This window comes from Struthio camelus, chromosome W, assembly GCF_040807025.1.
Source record: "Struthio camelus isolate bStrCam1 chromosome W, bStrCam1.hap1, whole genome shotgun sequence".
Lineage (NCBI taxonomy): Eukaryota > Metazoa > Chordata > Aves > Struthioniformes > Struthionidae > Struthio > Struthio camelus.
The window spans coordinates 17360848-17381946 of NC_090981.1; the positions used below are offsets into that span (position 1 = coordinate 17360848).

Genomic DNA, 21099 nt, shown 5'->3' on the forward strand with positions numbered 1-21099 from the left:
AGAATGTAGAGGAGCATTTAGAGTTATCTGACTGAGGTACTTCTAAAAGATAGCCATTTAAAATCTGTTTTCCTTAACTTACTGGGCTCTTTTTGTGTAGAATGGTGGATCAAGTCACAGTTTTGACTGCACTTCTTTATTGGCTCAGTTGTTCAACACTCGACCTAGAAAATCATGACATCTATTAGTTCTTTCAGAAAAGCAGTATCAGAAAAAAAAAAAAAAGAGGAAAAATAACTGACTTCAGACAAATGCAGGCTGAGCTCTCCAAATTCAAAAGATAACTATATGCACAGTTAGTCAGAGGACATAGCTGAGAGGCTGCCTAACATGCCAGTTTTCACATAACTCATGTTGCTCCAACAGACATGCAGCAGCCATTGAACCTAGTCTATAAGCAGCCGGCATCAGTTCGAATCCAAATCTTGGCAAAAGCCTGGATTGGAAAAAGGAGGAACCTAGCTACTGTCTACCTCTGAAGGAAGGAATGAAATGCATGCAAAGCGACAAACATACCCAGAAGGCGCTAAAATCTTTTTAAGTGGGTACCTGAATCCTCAAAAGGGAATAGCGGAGTAATACATAAATTATCCTCTTCATTCCTCTGCATGAGCCGGAATCTGGAGGAATATAAAATGCTCTGGGAAAATACTAACATTTCCCCTTGCTCACCTACCTAGCAGAGCCTGGGAAGAAAAAAAAAAAAAAAAAAAAGGCAACTATACCCACAGTTGTACCTCTGTACCACTCTCACTGGCACCACAAAAATCAGAGTAGATCAAGTATTTGAGAGCTATTACAGAACTGCTTTCCTTCTTGGGTAATATCATTCAACCCACATCAAAGCCTTTTAAATGAAGGTGGTTTCACAGGTCAGCTATCTGAAGCCTATCTACTTTACAAACCTTGCCAGCAAAACTATTCTGGAAACAAGACAAGTTACGCCAACAGGAAAAGCATTTGTGTTGGCTTTATTCACGTTGCAGCCCCAAATGAAGAAGTTTCACTGGCAGAAAGATTCTTTCACCATTTGCAAGAGGGGGCTTTATTGGCAGAGCTGCAGTGAGTAAAGCTGTGTCAGGTCAAAGCACAGCTAAGTGTTCCAATATCCAGATTTTTCAAGTTGCCTTGAAAGCTGGTTACAACAAAAAAATTAGCCATCCATATTCTGATTTCTCAAGAATTTCTAAAAGAAGGTATCCAAAGAACAAATTTGTAAACTAACAGCCATGCCTACCCCCTCTTTCTTCATATGCATGCACATACCAGGCAATTATCGATTTCAATTAGTGCAATTCCCTCCAAAAAAGTAACACTGAACAGCCTGCTCTTAACAACTACAGTCTGAACGCAGATAGTGAGCAAAATCTCAAGAAGCTGGAGGTTCTTGCCCTTGAAAGCTCCCCCCCCTAACTCTCCCATGCAAACTGAAATCTGGAGGTGGTCTGTTCCTTCCAGACAATCAAAGCAGTTCATTCTTGTCCCACAGAAGTGGACAGAATTGTTCTGCACGCCAAGAGATAGGAGGGTGGATGGATGTAGGGAAACTGAAGACAACGCAGATGCAAACCTTTGGGGAAAGAAAAGGAAATATAAGCAAAAAAATCTCTGATTGAACTGGGGAAAATTGGAGTTACCAATTGACCTGGCTGACCAGGCACCAGGAGAGGGAGAGTAAAATAGTAAAATACTTAAAACAGTAGTGCGGAGCTTCATTAAACAGCATGAGCTGTAAATTGAATCAATGAACTATGCGCCAGTAAGTTGCTACCTGAGACAAGCGTGTGAGGAATAGACTAAACACATACAAGTGTCTTCTTGATAGGACATGAAGGGAGGACCGAACGAGCATGGCAGTCCTAAGGGAAACCATGGTACAAGGAACAGCAGGTGGAAAGAGAGACAGGAAAGGTTTATAAAAGGCATTTGTTTCTTCAGTTACTGTAACCATCACAAAATAAAAATAAATAAATAAATAAACAAACTATTTAAAAAATTAACTGAAACAAGCAGATGTAAACTTTCTCTCACTGGTCCTGTCTCAAATATCTATGTAATTGCTAAGCATAACATAACCACCATGCACAGAGACAGGACTGTGGAATAAGAGCAGGAAAAGAGAGGACTTGGAATCAGACAGCATCCTTTAGCTTGCCAAAACATTATTCCAAATGCAAACTTCTGTAATAACTACAAGTTCTATAAATACTAGGCAAGGCCTTAGGAAACAATCACAAATGCTTTAAGGTGCAGAATTAAGTTGTTCAGCTCTTTGAAACATGGACATTATTGAACACCATCTGAAAACCAAAGTAGTAACTCTCAGGGAACAGACTTTAGCTTTGCCTTCTTTTTGAGCTCACATATTTAAGATCAGAAGAAGATACAATACAAAACTGTGTCCCAGAATACACTGCTGCTCCAAAAATAAACTCTGCAACAACTTAAGAACAATTGCTCCTCCCTTCCTTACGGTACCATATTTCCCAACAGTACTATCCACACACTCAGACTTCCAAGATTTTTTTTAAGATGAAAAATCCTGAAAAATTGCACACAAAACTGCATCAGTAATACCACTAATATACCTCGTATGTTGAGCCTACATTAATAATGAAAAATGAAGCTACTCAAGTTGCCTATGCAAATTTAATTCAGCCCCTTGTGTGAACACAGCATAGCTCTTAATTACTTGATCGTAGACTTTTGCCCATGGGACACCTGCCTTATTCCATGTTTAGGCTGTACCTCTTCCAAGAATGGAATATTGCCAGCTAATAAAAAGAATTCCTGCATTGACTCAGCTGCATTGGCTGCAGAACTGGGAAGGCACACTCTGTACACTTACACAAGCCAGAACTGGTCATATATATTCACTCCAGAAAGGCCAATTTTTTTTTTAATTATTATTTATTAATTTCTAGGAAGAAGAAAGAGGCACAGAGCAAGAGCACTTCTGATGGAAACGTAAGAAGCAGAAGCAAGCCTCACAGGCAGAGCGCATCCTTAACCCCAGACAAGCTCTTCCCTGACTTGTAGGTGTCCCTTTTGATCAGCACTACAACATTAATGAGGAACTTTCTGGGGCCAGGGCACAGAGCATAAGGACATACAAAAAAGACAGGAGTAGTAAAACACTGCAAGCAAAATGTTAAGCAGAAAGGAAAGGATATGATTATTGGCACATTTCTATGCTCTTTTATACAAGAATTCCTCATTCCCCTTACCCCACTTCACCCTGTCAAAATTCCATAATTTGCAATCACACTGAAATCCACATCAGTCATCAGAAGGGTTTAAATCTTTTGATCAACCACACTGTCATTTAGCACAAAACAGTTGGATGCTATCCTTTGTGGACTAGCCCTTAGAAGGAAGCAAAACACTGGGCCTGTGGCTTTCAGATTTTTGTTGATAGCTGAGGAATGGTAAGATTTAAGGATTTTGGATTTCATTCCACACATAAAAAGGAATTACATTCTAGGACACAGTTTCTCAATCTGTGGTCTGTAAAATATCAGATGATGGTCCAAAAAAATGATTGGAAAAAAATGCATTTTTAAAACCATATACATTCCCAGACATGCAAGAAAGAAAACACAATGGAGGAAACAAAACAAAAAAAAAAAAAATCAAAGTTAAGCCTAACTGTGTTTCATCATAATGCAAACCAAAATGTGACAACACTTCACAAGATGATCCTTGCATTTTTTTAAAGACATTAAGTGATCTTGAAACAACATATCGTCCTTTCGAATTTAAAAACTGCAAAAGTTTGTTAGCTTTCTTCTGTTCTGCTCAATTCCCTGGGTAAGTCTCCCCATGAAATGCCTTGCACCTCCCCTCATCCTACCTCCCTAAGCCTTTATCTATTTTCTCCACATCTCCCTATGCTTTATCTAGTTTCGTTGTCTTTACAGACACCCCTTAACTTAATCTACAGAAACAAACCTACAAACCACACCGTTCTTTCTGCCTATTTTCATCATCCAGTTTTGCCTCATCTTCAATTTCACCCTGCATTTCAGTCACCACCGTTGGAACATCCTTCATTTCACTTGGTTCACTAGCAGAGTTTCCTTTCTTAAGCACTTCCGTTTATCTGTGTGTTTTTGGCTTTTTTAAACACAGGTTGTGGTACACTCCTTGTCTGTCTCTACTCCTTGATTTAAGATCCAGACTGTATCTATCCAGTCTTAGTCTTTTCCACTCCTCCCTTCAGAGTTAACTTCCCCCTAATGTTCACCCTTACACCTTGTCTCTAGTCAGCTGTGTATACACACACTGAGCTATTCATTTAAGCCAAGGAGTCAGGCAATAAATCCTTTAAATTCTTAATTCCAAAACAGTTCTGCAAAACCAGCCAACAATGGATACTGCAGAAGTACTTCAAGTTCAGAAATATAATTTCAACAGCATACCTGAGCTTCTCTCCCCCAAAAAAATCAACGTGCTTACTGCCATATTTCCTACATCACAGCTACTATAAATCATGAATCTGGAATAAAAAAATTACTTTAAAAACTCAATTGATAACAAGTCCCAGCTAATAGCCACCTTTTCAAATGAATTACCTATCATCTAACTCCAGGCATTGCTCTGACCCTGCCCATTCACCACTCCTTCTATTTATTGGTTTAAAAATACAACTTTTAATCTTTTATTTTCCTGAAAATTATTATTATTGATCTTTGAAACTTGTTGATTCAAAACAAGATGTAACTTTCAAGCTAAACATGCCAATCAGTACCTATGTATTTAAACTAATAATATGTATTACCACATTCACTAAATGGTGAATGGACTCTCTTTTTTCAAGATGAGTCTTTACACAAATCTTATAAGCGCCAAACTGCATCTGGATGAAAACTGAGATTCAGTTAAAAGCAAGAAAAGGGGGATTTTAAAATCTTAGCGAAAACTACTTAAATATGTTACATATTACACAAAGTTGTAAAAAACTTTTTGCATTTAAAACTGAGCAAGCTTGGCAGCTTACATGCAACATAATTAAATGACTGTGCAGATGATCAGGAAAAGAAATTTAGAACTAACAGATCTCTAGCCTTACAGTTGTATTCATACATTAGAAAGAAGAATCAACTTACTTCTGTTTTCAGTTTCAGATTTAAATTAGGTTTGAAATTTAAATTAAAAGATGAGGTTTAAATGAATTTTGAACAAAGCAAGAACTAGATGAGGTATTTGAAAATAAGGAGAATTTTCTCTTGATATCTGCAAAAGACACTGCTGCTTCCAAAAACTGATTCTGACATGTTAACAAACTCTGGTTCCCAATGTTTGGTTGTTCAGAGCTTTTGTTTTCTTTAGAACTTTGGCAGGACACTGCTTGATATTTGGGTTGGGATGTGTTTTTTTTTTTAAAACTTGAAAATATATTCTGCCTGCAGTAACAACCATCCTTCATCATGAATTTTAGTTTTAAGCTTACTTAACTTTTAGTATGTTTCTTAAAGATAAATTGTTTAAAATACAATTTTAATATTGCTTCCTACACAGTCTCCCTATATGGCATTTAGCAATATTTGGTCCTCATTTTGAAATATAGGCAACATTTTATAGGAGCTCAATTAAGTAATTTTCCATCATCATGAATAATCTAGCATACATTTGAAATACTTTATGACACAGAAAGAATAAAACAAATATCTGATTCTTGTTAGCAACTGAGAAAAACATATAAAAATGTTTTGCCTGCTACTAAAATGCATATAAACAGACATGCTTCCTTGGAATCTGGGCTTTTTTTTTTGTGCAACATTAGATTACAGATTTCCAGCTTCTCAGGAAAATTAAGTTTGCATACCAGCACAGAATATCCCTGGGACTTCACTCCGGAATATAACAGTTCGTACTTTCTTATCAGATTTCAAAGCATCCACAGCTTTTGACATCTACAGAGAAAAGGAGGGAAGGGAATAACCAAACACTTTTTAAAGCACTTAATTCCAATACTTCACCTTAATACTAGAAACTATTTTTTCCACTTACCATTTTTAAAAGATTTTTGTTAAGTGCATTCTTGGCATGAGATCTGTTTAATCCAAGCACCACAATTCCTGAAGGGGGGAAAAAAACAATTTTACCACTGTTATAATATAGAAAAATATATATTATCTATGTGTATATAATTTTGACAGTATAAAAAAGGCATCATTGAGGATTGTAAAGCGCAATTACTTAACACTTTGTTTTAGAAAGAAAAAATTGACTTACATTTTTCCAATGTTCAACATTTCAGTGTTCAACAGAAACAACAAGTATTTTAAGAACTAAAATATGTCCCTAAAACTTTCATATGGAAATAGTGCTCGTAAAGGTTGAGTGTATAATTACACAACTGCATGCACAAGTTCCATGTTAATTTGTGATGTTCTGACATGCAATCAGGAAAGATACTTAATTATAAAGCACATGTTTCCATATTTAGACAGGCTACATTCAAAGACTTCTTAAAGCATGAAGCGTTACCACAGCAAAGAGCAGCAACTCTAGTACAGGTAAAAGGAAGTCACAAACATGGAATGTTACCAAATGGAAAGCCTGGTTACAAAAAAAAAAAAAAATACCATACAAAATTTCTCCCCCAAACCACAGCATAAACTGTGTTTAGTGCTTGCCTACACAGCTCCAACCATACATTCACCACTCCCTTAAGTCCACCTGGAGATTAGCTGGCTTTCTGATTGATTACATGTGCAATGGTTTGAATGATGCAGCAGAAACACTATTTGTTTGCCCTTATTTTCCCCTCCTCAACCTAACACACACGATTATAACATGGGAAAATTCCGAAGTTTATCTTGGTAATGCCTAAGTTTATCAAGCCTATAACAAACTTCTCATCAATTATTTCCCAAACACATACATAATTCTTCTCACTCCAAAGTCTGAACACCAGCACGTAGCCCTATTAAACAGATCCACCCCGGTACAATCGTATCGGCCATACGATCGTACATTTTCCCTTGGGAAACGAAGGGGGAAGGGGAGAAGGAAAAAGGACGAGGACAGGGACCAGGAATGAACACGAAAAGGGAGCCTCCATTAAGCTGGAACACAAATGCCCACAGTTCCACCATCAATCTACAAGACAAAAGAAGTTCCAGAAGACCCAGTATTTGTCCAGGCATTCATCACTTCATCACACAGCTCTGCAAGTGTAGTCTCTATGCAGTCTGGCTCTCTCCAGTCATGCTGTGGAGCCTCACTTGTCTTTTCAGTGTATTGCTCCTTCCCCTGCCCGCCAGGGAAACCTGTCCTCCCAAAGGATGACCCCCACTCTCCTTCCTCCTGTGTGTGTGTACATGCACAAATACGAGACAAGATTAAACAGAACTCCTGCTCCTCCTACAGCTACCAGTTTGAAATCAACGCCCTCCATTCACCAGTTGGCATTCTCAAAATTCAGATGGGAATGGCTAAACCCAAGTACGAAAGAGCATATATGCCTCTTGCTTGTTTCCAAGGCCTAATCAATTGCTATCTATAGCACCTTCCTAAAAGGGGAGAGGAGCCTGGCTGAGCCAAGTGACCTGCATTCCTGTGCCCTGTAAGCCTAAACTCGCACCTGTTCATCACCACAGTAGGAGGAATTCGTCTAGGACCTCCTGCGAGGGCCCTTATTCAGCACTTACAGGGGAAGCCGCTCACATTTTGTTTTGCATGCAAACAGGACAACAGTCAAGTTGCGTTTCTGACTGCAGCATTTTTCTTCTGCTATCACAACTTACTTTTCAGGAGGATTACTCCAAATTCAAATACTCCACATGTCCACAGAAGTAGATTAGACAAAAGCAGCACCACACGTAAAGCAAGAAAAAGGCACTTGACCTGGCTTTAATTTTAAGCTTCACGTCACATTGCAAATTCAATGCTTGAACAAACTGGAGACTTTATCATCCCAAGCTATTTTTATGGCAAGAAATAAAGCCCTCTGCAAAAGCATGCTTTTTCAGTGGCAATGACACTCTTAAGTTACACTTGCATTTTCATTCTCCACGACAGAGCCCAAGTACTGTAGCCCACTGCCAAGATTAGTGTATTTAGAATGAGCTTCCAAGAATTAACAGTGCAGCCTATTTAATACTTTTTTCCCCAAAGAGAAGATCCTTGGAGAGAAATCATACAATTTGACTCTTCCTAGCAGTGTCATATCAAGTCATAGAGCTACTGCTTCTGCCTCCCTCTCCAGAAAAAGAAGTAAATACACAGATGACACCAACACGACTTTCCAATTTCCTAACCAAGAAAAAAAAAGTATAATGCAAGAACTGCAACCAGAAAAGCAAAAAAGATTTATAAGATAAAATTAAATATTGCACTGAGGTATACAAAAGGACATCCCTTGAATTATCATTTGAATAAGCTTTGTTCTGATACTCCACTATTGTATCTGGGCATCTTTAAAATAAATTATTTATTTCTATATTAACACAACAAGCTTTAGGAAGTTTCCCCTACGCACAAATCCCTGACAAAACTACAGATGGAGTAAGTACTTGCTCAAAGTCACAAACTAGGAATTGAAAACAGGCTTCCCAATTTCCAGTTGAATAACTTAGTTCTAATAACATGCATTTTCACTTCCTCAACCCACCCCAAGTGTCTCGTGGCAGAAATTATTTAGGACAAGTCTTTGCTGTTTTGGGCAGCCAGTAAGATTTTTAACCTCTGGTCACATGGCAATATAAGTTTCAGAAGGGATGAAATGCCTTAACCAAAAACAAAACAAAAACACACCACAACAACAAGGCTCCTTGTAACACAGCAAAGTCCCCCGCATTAAGCCAATTTAAAAAAAGAAAAAGGGCATATAGCTAAAACATTACTGCCATACAGATAACTGTCACTCTGACAAATATTATTGGTCATACAGAAAACCTGATTATTCACCTGTTTTGAAATATATGTTTCTTCTTTATCTGAAGCATGTAATTACCGTTCATTCTTCCAAGTGCCCATAACACAGCTCAATGCTAAGATACGTAAGTATGCTTTCCATTACCATAAGACATTTCACAAGTGTTTTGGTTAAAAAAGTAAAACGTCATCATCACGTTCCTCAAAAATATCAGTAGAAATACCAATGATAAATAATTATGGTATCTGTACAAGTCAAAAAGGTGGTAGACACACTTAAAAGAAATAAACATTCAGATAAACTAAACTCAATATTAATTTCATAATTTTCCCTGGGAGTCATCGCCACATTACTCCAGAACACACGTTAGCAAATAAAATTAAGTTCGCGTATTCCACAGTAACTTTCATCCTGCTAGCGAGCCTCTCCAAATGGCTTTCAATGACGCATAATAGAAGCGGTCCTACTCCCAGTATACCACCCCTCCAGGCAACCATCACAGGTAAAGCACACTGTATGCTCACTTCTGGTAAGCCATCTTTGTCACAAGAGAAAAGAAATGATGCTATTGTTATTTAAAATCGCTAAGAGAGAAGATCGTATTTCTTTCTATATAGTACAAAACAGGATGGACCAATATAGGTAAAGTGACTAGATCATGGTTTAACTATAGTTTAAATCAGCACATAAGAAATCTTGCTTTAAATAATGATTTTTACCTGTTTTGTCTTGTACTTTGTAAGTCTCAAAAATATTCATCCTCAATATTTAGTAGAAATACATTCAAGGGCTTACTTACAAATAAATCCTGTCTTTATACTCATATTAGTAATTTTGACCTAATCAGAAAGATTCACTGGACCTACATAAAAAGTATTCAAGGAAAAGTATTTACTTATATTAAATACACATACCCTTTCTATCCAAATATAGTTCTTCACAATTAAAAAAAAAATCTGAATTAGAGCGCATAGAAAAATGGAAGGAGAAGTGAAGGAGAAGAGTTATTATTCTTAAGCTAGTCTCACTTAAATACTCAGATAAACCTGGGCAGAAGAGTTTACTCAGATGTTTTAATATTCTAGAATAGCTTCTTAAGCAAAACGAGCAGCTATGGTGAGCGTACCATGTACAATTTCTGTGGTGTCCACTGGTCTTGTTTTCAAGAGGTATTTAAGTGCACAATCATATAGATTTGTATCCAGCAGTATTTTTTAAAAGTACCTAAATACTTCTCAAAATCCTACTAAGTACCCATCTGCACTTTATAGCAGTGCACCTAGGGTGTACAACTTACACCTTTAAGTACAAGTGTATGCACCTTTTTTGCCTAAATACCACTGAAAAGTATTGCATGCACTTCTTAAATTAGTAGATCTCATCTGCTCAAAACTGCTTTTTATTTAAAGGGAGAAGAGAAAGCAAACCTTTCTGATTTATCAGCTGGCAATCAGTTTCCAACCTTCAAATGAACTAATTCAAAGGAGATCATATTTGTTCTACTCATGCTATGTACATTAAAATTCAAAGTGACAAGGGCAGAAAGCTGTTCTATATGTACACTATCTGAACTACAAACAATTGGAAACTAATAATCAAGAATTTTTCTACCGTAAAGACTAAAAATTAAATACTTACGTCACAATCCAGCAAGTGACACTGCAACACTTGAGTCAAGATTAAAGAGATATTTCTGCTAATTCCATCTACAAGTTAAAGAGCAAAAGCCTTAAGTTCATTAGAATTTGTAATGGATTCACTACTGCAACTTGGCATAAACTTCTGAATTGCCATAGTTATAACGCATTTCAGCCTTAACAGAGATCATCAAACAGAATTTCAAAGTAGTGTGAGAGACAATATTATTTTGTTAAAAAATAATAATGAACTAACTTTTAGCCATACTCCTAGAAAACTGATTCTAAAAGCATCATGAGTTATAACATGTTGCTCAGAATACATAGCCATTTTAAAAACACATTCTTCAAAAAGCCTACATTTTTTGCATTATTTATTTCAGTAAATATTCTTGTTCAGATCTAACTTGTAAGTCAAAAAGTCTTGAATTAAAAAAATCAGTATTTAATCCTTTCAAATATAGTCTCACTTCAGCATATATTTCAGAAGTTCCCCAAAACTGTGGTATACAAATCACCTCAAAGTGGGATGAGGTGGGGCAGTTTCCTACTCTGCCTGCTGGGAAGAATTTGTCAAGAGTTACAGGGTACGAACATCTATGGGAGGCAGCTACTGCCAGTTAGTTTTCCCCTCTCCCCAGCATTCTCTGCTGTTGAAGTTAAGACAGCACTAGGAACTGTACATCTTTCTCCAAGTAACAGAGAAAGACTAGGTGTGGATAAGACCAGAACCACATTATAAGCACAGAACACAGCATAAGCACGCGTGCGCGCTGAAAGGCAGCTGAAAGAACAGGGTCTGTATCCCTGCGTGCAGTCAAGAAGTTTGCAAGAGAAGATGACAAGGCTATGGCACTGGGGTTCCATTTGGGAAGGCCAAGAGTGTGAGGTACAGAGGAAAAGGAATGGCAGGTACCAGAGCAAGGAAGACAAGTTCGGGTTGCATAGAGTTAAAGCCCTAATGCAGCAGCAGAATTACATACTGTAAGCATATAAAGATAGATGAACTTGGCATGCTGGGAGAGGAGCAAGGTGTGCAGCACAGGGAAGAAAGGGTCAGAGACAAGTTTCTCCTTTCACAGAAAGGTGGTCTGCTCTTTGTGCTGCTGAAGGAAGCACATGAAGCTTTTGCAGGTAACAGTGGTACCCAAGTAAACTAACTTGGAACCCCTCAAAAAAAATACCTGACTGCTAGGAAGACTAGGGAGAACTTGAAGTCCAATCAAACGCCTTCTCCAGCACTAAAATACAAGAGAATTAGGAACATAACTTGGGGGTGGGGGGGGGACCTTTACCTGTAAAAGTCCCTGCTGGAATATAACAAGACAGAATTGTCTCTTTACAGGTTCAAAGGCTGATATTATAAGACAGGAATGGCCAAAGTTCTAAGGAATGCACGTCTTGAAAATGAATGATAGAAATGCTAGCATTTGGGGCAATTTTCCCGTCTCAGCAGGGCATCACAGAGAACAAAAAGACCTCCAACTACATCCTGTATTTAAAGGAAGATATGAAATTGACTTTTCATACCTCAGGTTGATTCCTATGCCATTAACAGATACTACTTTAAAATAAACATTCACTATATATTATTCAAGCACGCAGATAAATTATCTGTTGGATTCCAAAGTCAAGGAACCAAATTTATAGAGGTCTTAACTAAAACACGCAAAGCAGTTTAACCTGTATCCCTACACAAACAAAGGGGAGAAAGAAACTTAGTTTAGCCAACAGAACACCAAAGGAACTCTGTTCTTAATATCACACAGCCTGCCCACTAGGTACTGTCTGGCAAATTTTCCAAATCTCAGACCTTCATTACATTTTGAAACCTTCTAAATACAACAGTACACTTACGTCTCATATATTTTCATCTACTTTTATTGGAGTCATTGGACAAAGATCAGTGTTTATTTATATCAGATGTCGTATTTATACTATTCTAATGATAAATTATTTCAAAACAATATACGTACAATGAAGGTATCTCTTTTTTCAGGCTGACATGTCACTTTCTTCCTGCTAAGCCTCTAACATCTGGAATTACAATATTAAAAATAAAATAAAATAAAATAAAAAGAGGGGCATTCATTCACACAATTAGCAGCCCACTGTCTCCTTCTGGCTTACTTCAAGCCCCTTGTTCTTCTCCTTTATTAACAAAGTGTTTGCTTATATCATCATCTGAAAGGCAGGGCAAAAGAAAAGCCCTTCTTTTAAAAAGGATTCATGAATTAAAAATACATTGATTGAGTTCTTCCTTGTGAAATCCACAACAGATTTACAACTCCAAATGCTACATCCTTTCTTAATCCCACCTTTAACAAAGATACATATATTGCCAAGAAGGGAAGAAAAACATCTTCAAACAGTTTTTGATAGGAAATAAATGCTCTTGCAACAGGACAAGCAAAAACAGGCGGGCTACTGTCATGCAAAACTTTAGCTACCTCCTCCAATTCTCTGCACAATACAATTTACAGCATCTGCATCAAAACCACTCAGCAATGAACTACAGACAGATACACAGTACAGAACCCCTTACCAGCATTACAAAAGGAATGATTCCTAGCTGATTCAACAGCTGAAATACAGCTCCTACTTCTATTACCTGTTATGTAATAGCAGCAATTAAAATCATGATCTTATGTAGAAATCAAAATTATTCAATGATTTTCTACCACTCGTTGGAAAAAAACAAAAACAAACCATCAAAACCACATCTCTGACCTTTTATAAGTCTTTTTTGCTCCTTTCCTCCTTCTTTGCCCTGCTTCCACCTCAATTCAAAATATCATTAAAAAGTTAAGTGTTTCAAACCAGTTCCCAATTCCATAGCCGGATGGGAAAACAGGGCTAAAGAAGCAGGTCTTGAAGGAAGAAGTTGGGCACAGAACCCGTAAAACAGAAATGGAGTTTGGGCTTAGATTACATCATCAGCCTTATTGGTTCTTAACAGTGACACAAAAACCTGCAGTCAGATGAAAGCAGAACCTCTGCTTTCCTTTGAAAGAGAGTGATGTTCTAAACCTCATGCTAAAATTCAAAGTTTTAAAAGTAACCTCTGTGTGTATATATATGCATATCTAGATATAAGTAACCAGCTCAAGAGGTGCCTGCCCAAATTTGCAGCAAGTCTGAAATAGCTGAGTTAGTGTTCTGAAAGATGTAAACTGAATTATGAATCTCAATATACAGTTATTCCAAGACCTATTATTCATCTAAGGAAATTCATATGTTTCAGAAGAACACTATTCCAGGCTAAAGTCTTCTTTATAAAAGTAGGTGCAACATCTCCGCTCTAAAAATACTCTAAAATTACTGTTTTCTACCATCCCTAGCCCTGCTGTGCCCAATGGGAAGGAAATGAGGAACATCAAAGGAGATAAAACATTTCCAAAGGAGGAACACCTCCAAGGTTCTGTAGACACCAAACCACAGAGGGAAAATACTAAGCTTCCCAGTTGCAGTGCACTGGCTGCACATGACCCTGGAGCATGGACTTAGTAAGCAGGAAGATCAAAACCAACTCTTGGTATAGTTGAGGAGTGAAGCAGGAGAATAACAATGCTAGTAGCAGCTGACAGCACTGGAAGCAAAGAGGAGGAGGAAATGGTTAGTATGAAAGCAGCATGAGGTGAACGAGAGTGCAGAAGTCACGCTCCCCAGAACAGAAAGCGTCGGGGCAACTTCTTTGACTTTGCCCCAACCAGAACCCTGCACACAAGCATTTAGCAGACGTGAGAAGATGCACAGTCGTAGCAGTTTGTTGCTAAACTTCACTTTCGCCCATAAAGAGGCCACCGGATGCCAACTCAAAACAGTGCAGTGCGTACATACAGCACACGTAGCGCTTTGAGAGAAAAAAAAAAAAATTAAGAGTGGGGAAGCTGACGCTACTTCGCGAGCGACATGTCGGCAGAGGAGGAGCCGCCGCCGCGCTCTGCCCGCCCCCCTCGGCCCAGGCAGCTCCCCCCGGGACGCCCCGCCCGCCCCGAGGCCGAAGCCACCCCGGCGCGCCGGGTCCCCCCGCGGAGCGGCCGGGGGCGCTCCCCGCAGCGGGCGGCGCCAGGCCTGGGCTGGGCTGAGCCGGGCCGGGCTGCCCCGCCGCGCAGGAGCTGCCGGCGCCGCGGCCCCGTTACCTTTGTGCTCGTCCTCCAGGTACCGGACCCGCAGCTCCTCCTCTTCCTTCGCCTCGGAACCGTAGCTCCTCCTGGCTGAGGGGAGAGCGGCGGCGCCCGCCCGCACCAGCGCCCTGCGGCTGGGCCGGCTGAGGGAGGAGGAGGTGGCGGCGGCCGCGGCGGCCAGCCTGACTCGGCCGTGCAGCAGGCCCAGGCCGCCCAGCGCCGCCGCCATGCTGCCTGTTTACGCCGCGCCGGCGCCGGCTCAGCGTCTCGCATCGGCCGGCCCCGCTCCCGCCGCCCACGTGACCGGCTGCGGCACGCGCGAGGCGCCGCCGCCCGGCCCCCTCGGGCTGCCGCCGAGGCGCGAGGACCGTTAACGGTCGCCGCGCGCGCGCGCGCGCCTAACGGTCGGGCGGGGGCCGTTGCGGTGCCGCTCACTGCAAGCTCGGTAGAGGCAGTCCTCGGTGAGGGCGCGACTCGGGCAGCGCGTCAGTTGCCCTGGCCCGGTGACACTTACCGTGTTGATGAGGGGGTTACCTTAGATAGACGCAACCGAGCTGGCTCAAGGTCTATATAGCATGGATAAACCATGCTCAGACCCTCTGATAGCATCAATACTTGCCAAAAAATTAAGAGACTGAAATGAACAGTTTTTGAAGCGGAGTTTAGTTTTACATGACTAAAACAAAAGGTAGTTTGCCTGGATTTCTCCTTCCCTTTCACACTGCTTCCCCTCCTACCTTTTTGAAAACTCAGAATTATGTTTGCTTTGTAAAAGCAAAGATCTTATTAACCTGACTTGTAATTCACAACTTAGTTAAGTTGTGTAACCAGGCTGAATTAAAGCCCACAGTGACGTCTTGCCGTAACACACCACCGCCTTGGTAACTGCATTTTAGGCCCAAATCCTTCACTGTGCGGTCGGGGCATCCTGACTGGCACATGTGCGTGAAGCAAGTTAGAGGACAGAAGTGATATTTCTTGGGGAGGTGGCAGGAGATGGCTGCTCTTTTCAGCTGCAAATTCGTGAGTTGTAAGACCCCTATGAGCATTTTTTGGACCTGTTTTCAAACAGACTGTAGAATTTCACCAATTCCTGCATGGGTACCATCACTTTAATTGAGCCAGAGTATACAAAATGTAAATAGAGAAGTTCACTTCACACTTGCTCCTCAGATAGGACTTGGGAAAGGTTGCTGTGGCTGCAGTTAATCTAGCAGAGTAAGGAGGCTCTCCGCTGTAAATTGTGTCCTCCTAAAGTGTCTTTACTTTGAAGAATTTGTACTTGAGAATGGAAAACCTGTGCCTTTGAGCCACGCCCTGTAATTTCCAAAAGTCAGTTTTATTTAATAAGAGGGCTCAAGGAAGCAGCACCGCTGCCGACTCGAGGCTCAGAAGGAACCAGCTTGGTCGTCGCTTGGGAACGCTGGCCGCTGCCTTCCTCGCCTTCGTGCTGGTGCTCAGCAGCTCCTCCACTGCCTTCCTTCTGGAGAAGCAAATGTCTAAAAATAATGCCCTATTTGTTCTCATAGAGCACCATGAAGGGCAAATGAAGGGCGGGGGGGACTATCACCTTGCATTTATTATGTTTTACTATTTAAACAGGACTATAGCTTGTGATTAACAGTTTGTTCCAGTAGTGCCCGCGGTATGCTAAAGACTTTTCCATCACAAAGGAATGAAGAATGCCTGTCCTGGAAATTCTGTTCGCAGTCAAAGAACATTTTATTTTAGGAGAATGAATTTTGAAAGCTAATACCTAATTATGTCACGGAAATTGAGAGGCAGCTATATTCTAAAAGACACAGGGCACAGTAAAAAAACCTTAAAAACAGAGGATTAGGTTTTCTACAGCACCATAATGTTGTCTTAAAGCTGAAGGCAGATGTGACATCCCTGTACAGCTTGTCATTTGCAATAGGTCCCAGGTTCTTTGACTCAAGGACTAGCAAACACTCCTGAGCAGAGGTCGCTGTGTGGAATCAAGCCTAACAGCCTCTTATCTGGTGTACAAACACCCACAATCGCTATTAAAACTGAAATAATTTTATAAATACATTTTTTTTCACACTGATGCTGTTTAATTTTGCTTGTTGGCTTAAGAGGTGAAAAATTAATTTAACTTGTATTACTACTCAGTTTTTCTACTGTATTCCACACCTACATGGCTAAGGCATGTTTATATCCAGACGAAAGTTTAATTTCCTGTGACCTCATTAGTGCTTTTCTGAAAACAGAACAGTTTAGAAGACTGTTAATATAATATAGCTAATATTGCAACATAACAAACAATTAAAAGCTCTTAAAGGATTTTTCCAATCCCTATAGACAATGTTTTTTTAAAAAATCAGATTTTAAATTACTAGCAACAAGAGACAAACATGCCTGGTATAGTAGGTCATTCCTTTCTTTGAACTGTCTGCCTGTATTAATGCTTAAAACTGCGATACATAAATATGTTTTATTTTGGTAATTTAATACTACAGTGCATTTTGTAATACCGTATATTCAGTTCCTTCCATTGCAGTGGCATTTCAAGCATGAATCAGGACTCTTGGATGGAATCGGAGTTTTCCATATTCTCTGGTTGCCTGTTTCTTCTCTGCGGTTTAGTTCCACCAACACAGCTTTAAAGTCAAAGTACTATATGGAAAGCACATTTAGTTGCAGAGAGGAATAAAGTTGACATGCATATTATTATTTAAACCATATATTATGTACTAATAAGAAAAAAAGTTGTAGCAACCAGAACAAAACTGTTAAGTAACCAATAAAATAACGTATGATATTGCCTGGTAACCTGACCACATCCACACACAGAAATCCAAAGTTTGATACTTGGTGATGAGCAAAATAAATCGATTTAGCACAACAGTATAAATCTTGAGTGAGCCTCCCTCGTGCCCAGAGAAGTAATGTTAGCATGAATGAAAATAGAACCAATGTGGGTGCAGAATTGCCCAGCGATTCTCTGCACTCAGCTATTACCTGTAATATGGTTACTCAATCATAATCTAATCTGAGGGAAAAAACTTGAAGATCGTTCACCCTAATTAATTTTGCATTTGGAATTACCCTGTAAAGCTCATTCACGTCAGATTGTAGGATCTGACAGTATATAGGACTGAATCTAAAAAGGGAAATGTGTGGCCCCGTTTTTAGCTTCATACATGGCTTTTTTTTTTTTAATATAGCTTAACAAGAGAAGATTTAGAGTTTGGGTTGTTGCAGGGGAGGTCTTTTCTCTTCTTTTGATTCGCTACTGTTGCGGTAACTTTAGAGTATGTAATACAGCACCTAGGTGCTGAAATTGCGAAACTGCCTTCGTAATAAGGGGAGAGGAGTTTCCTCAGAAGATAATTCAGCACGCAGTAGTGCAGGGCTCCTGCCATGATTCACTCTCTAGAGGAACCATCTCACTCTTAACTAACTATAATGGAGGAGTCTGGCCTCTAAACTTAAGATCTTAATTGAGTACCTAAAAATAAGGAGTGTGAAAGTATTTGTGGTTGTTCAGTTAGGTGTTTAGTATTATTAAAAATAATGATAGAAAAGAACATTTGAAATGAGACACAGAAAAATAGTTGCATGTGCGTTTATGCTAATATTGGGCTTTACAGGTACAGACAATATGTACAATATGGCAGGAATAAGGAAAAAATCTCAGCTAGTTCTGAGTTGCTTTGATTTTCTTACATCGTGCATGTAGATAAGGTATAATGAATGATTTCTTTTTCGCTGGATGAGCACATCAGTGGCAGTGTGTAGCTAAACTGAAAAGGGAAAGTGAAAAAGTAAAAAATTTCAACAGAAAAGTGAGGTTCTCAATTTTTACTTTTCAAGGTAAATCACTTGTGTTTCTTGCAAGGTGTGAATTAATTGTCTCTGTAAAATGACTGTTGATAGTTGAGAGTGAGGTCTGTTTTCCCTGTGTTGGTTTATAAAGGTTGTTTCCATTTCACACCACTCACCAGAGCTTTTCTCTTTTCTAATCTTCAGATATTTACTTTTAAATAATTAATGGCAGAATTTCCCTCGTTATTGCATTGTCCAAATCGCACATTTTATTGCATTTTCAAACTTGATTTTTAACTTTTTTCATGCCTCTTTGCCCTTCTTTTAGCATTGATACTGCAGAAAAAATTCCCTTATTGTTATATATTGTTAACAAGCATGTAGTACACAGCACGTTCTCTTTTTGGCACCGTGCCTATTCAATATGTTTCAGAAGGCAGCTGTTTCCTTAGATTGTCCTGTTTCTTTCTGCTTAGTGCAGCTTTAAGCTTATAAAACTTAAGATGGATGATGTTTTCATAGCTTGCTTTCCCTCTTCAGAAATTGTTCTCACTAAGCTCAGTCTACCTGAGAATGCTTACAAGTTTGTTTCTGTAGTGCTTGTTACCCGGTTCCAACACACGTGGCTCAGAAATGCACCTATGTGCCGTGCCACTCTTGCCTCAGAACACAGGGCAGGTTTCGTCTCTGTGTTCATATCTACCCCTCGTTTATCTGTGCTGAAAATGGAGACAACTCTTGTACTGATTCAGTGGAAAAGTGCCTGGACTATATGTGAGCCAATTACACAAGCAGCTTTTTAAAAAACTGCTGCCCAAACATGGAAGGCAGAAGCGACCAAAATGTGTACTCCTTCTCTGCAGATTATGAGCAAGGCAGAATGCTGAAACAATTACAGGAACATAAATATGTGCCAAGCAAGGCCTTTTTTCATGAGTAAATTGGCAATAGCTGCCAGAGAGCTACAACCGCGTAGTATTTGAACACTAGACCCTAAGGTACCTGTAACAGGAATTAGGCAGACATTTAGTAAAGAAGACGTACCGAATGTTTTCTCTTGGGGCAGGGCGCACAGTTTATCCCAAAAGGTCATGGACAAAGATTTTTCTTTATATGGGGTTAGATACAAGCTCAGATGGAATAAATAAGAGCGTTGAACAGAACCTTCTTCCAAGGAAATGAAACATGTTCAGGAGTGGAGATTCCTAAAAGTTGAGGTATTTGTGTCTAATTACAACTCCAGGTTTCGGAATACTGATATGTCACCTTCTTTTGCTAAAGCTTTTAAAAGGCTATCTTGTATTTAAGATAGCTCAGCAGGACAGACAATCCCCTATTCAATTAAATAACTGTGCACGCAGGCAAACTGCAACCAGAGCATCATTTAAAACTTTTTTTTTTTAATTGTGAATGCATTGTTCTGCATTTTCATCTATTTATAACATATTGTTAAAATCCTATGTTGTCTCCAGGCTTCTTCTAGAAGAGCCTTTATATGAAGCACTTCTCCCCTTCCTTCTTTATATCCTTTTGAAGACCTGCAGAGCCAACATTATTATTAACTACATCAAGGAGAATCTTTGCTTTGGCAACTGAGAAGACAAAGCAGAGGAGACGGTAGAGACGGGGCAGAAAAAGCTGCCAAGGAGAAGTACAGAAACCAAGGCAAAGCACTGTTGATGTCTGATATTTGACGTAAGAAATTTGATATGAAATTCCAGAAGAAAGTGGATTTCCCAATTTTATCAGGGTGCTTTTGTGTGTGGTAAAAAGCTACCTGGGCTACTCTTAAGGAGGCAGCAAAATGACCCTGTCTAATCTGTGCTATATAGAAGAATAAAATAGAACTATGTATTAGCTCAGAGAATGAAGCATTTTACAGCAAGGATTTACTAAGTTATTAAAACCAATATCTAAATTCAGAGAGTAGGGTTTTCCTCCATATAAGCCTTTGGTAAAATTAAAATGTTCATCTGAATAACATTTTAATAAGAAACTGTTTCTGAATGAATGTAATCAGGGACATTTCAGTAGAACTCTCAATGAAACTTATTAAAAATTATTGGCATCTTTGCAATCAGGCAGAAAAAATATTTTAACACTTCAGTTCTGATATAATATAGTTTTTAGCAGGAGAAACTTATAAAGAAACTACACTATTTAAAAGTAACACATTTGTCATGAAATCCAGGTTCATACTAGAAGCTAAGAGAAACCTGGTCTTTTATGCTTAGGTTATAAAATGTTATAGAAAAATCAACAGCACTTTATAGACTCTGTTTGTCGGATGTAATTCTTTATTACTGCTCATGAGCAAGCCAGGAGTTAAGCTGTATATTACGTTTTTGAATGGCATAATTACATTTCCCTTCTGTTCAGCTAATTTCTTTTTCTTGTTTTTGAGACGGTTTATGCCTAAAGGCAATTACTAGGCTTAGAGTGGATGGACTGGATAATATGTGAAGTTTAACATATTGTTTACCTTTTTGCTGAAAGCTGTGCCACTTTGAAGAAAATCAATTGCATAGTTACTACTTGAAAAAAATAATGATACATTATGCACAAATCACTCTGAAGATAAATTTTAAGCTGTTATGATGTAAAAGGTATTTTTCTTCATTGCTTTTCCTTTTTAGTCTGTAATGATTCACAGTGTGTA

The 21099-nt window shown here is 39.1% G+C and overlaps 2 protein-coding genes across 4 annotated transcripts in view; both read right to left on the reverse strand.

The window, feature by feature from the left end:
- The window catches only part of LOC138064053 (methylglutaconyl-CoA hydratase, mitochondrial-like), a 113101-nt gene extending 98160 nt beyond the window's left edge, over positions 1 to 14941 (reverse strand). For 2 of the 3 annotated variants that reach the window (XR_011137263.1, XM_068924780.1), the window contains exons 1-3: positions 14664 to 14941; positions 6013 to 6080; positions 5828 to 5915 (exon numbers count right to left, since the gene is read on the reverse strand). Coding sequence is in view for 2 of the 3 variants with exons in the window: in XM_068924780.1 (XP_068780881.1) it covers positions 5828 to 5915; positions 6013 to 6080; positions 14664 to 14877 (370 nt within the window). In the remaining variant the exon portion in view is untranslated. The remainder of the gene's footprint in view (positions 1 to 5827; positions 5916 to 6012; positions 6081 to 14663) is intronic. The other variant, XM_068924781.1, reaches the window with a different exon arrangement.
- Positions 14942 to 15163: 222 nt separating this feature from the next.
- LOC104150280 (nuclear factor interleukin-3-regulated protein) overlaps positions 15164 to 21099 on the reverse strand; it is a 41350-nt gene continuing 35414 nt past the window's right edge. The window contains exon 4 of the transcript XR_011137264.1: positions 15164 to 17288. The gene's annotated coding sequence lies outside the window, so the exon portion shown is untranslated. The remainder of the gene's footprint in view (positions 17289 to 21099) is intronic.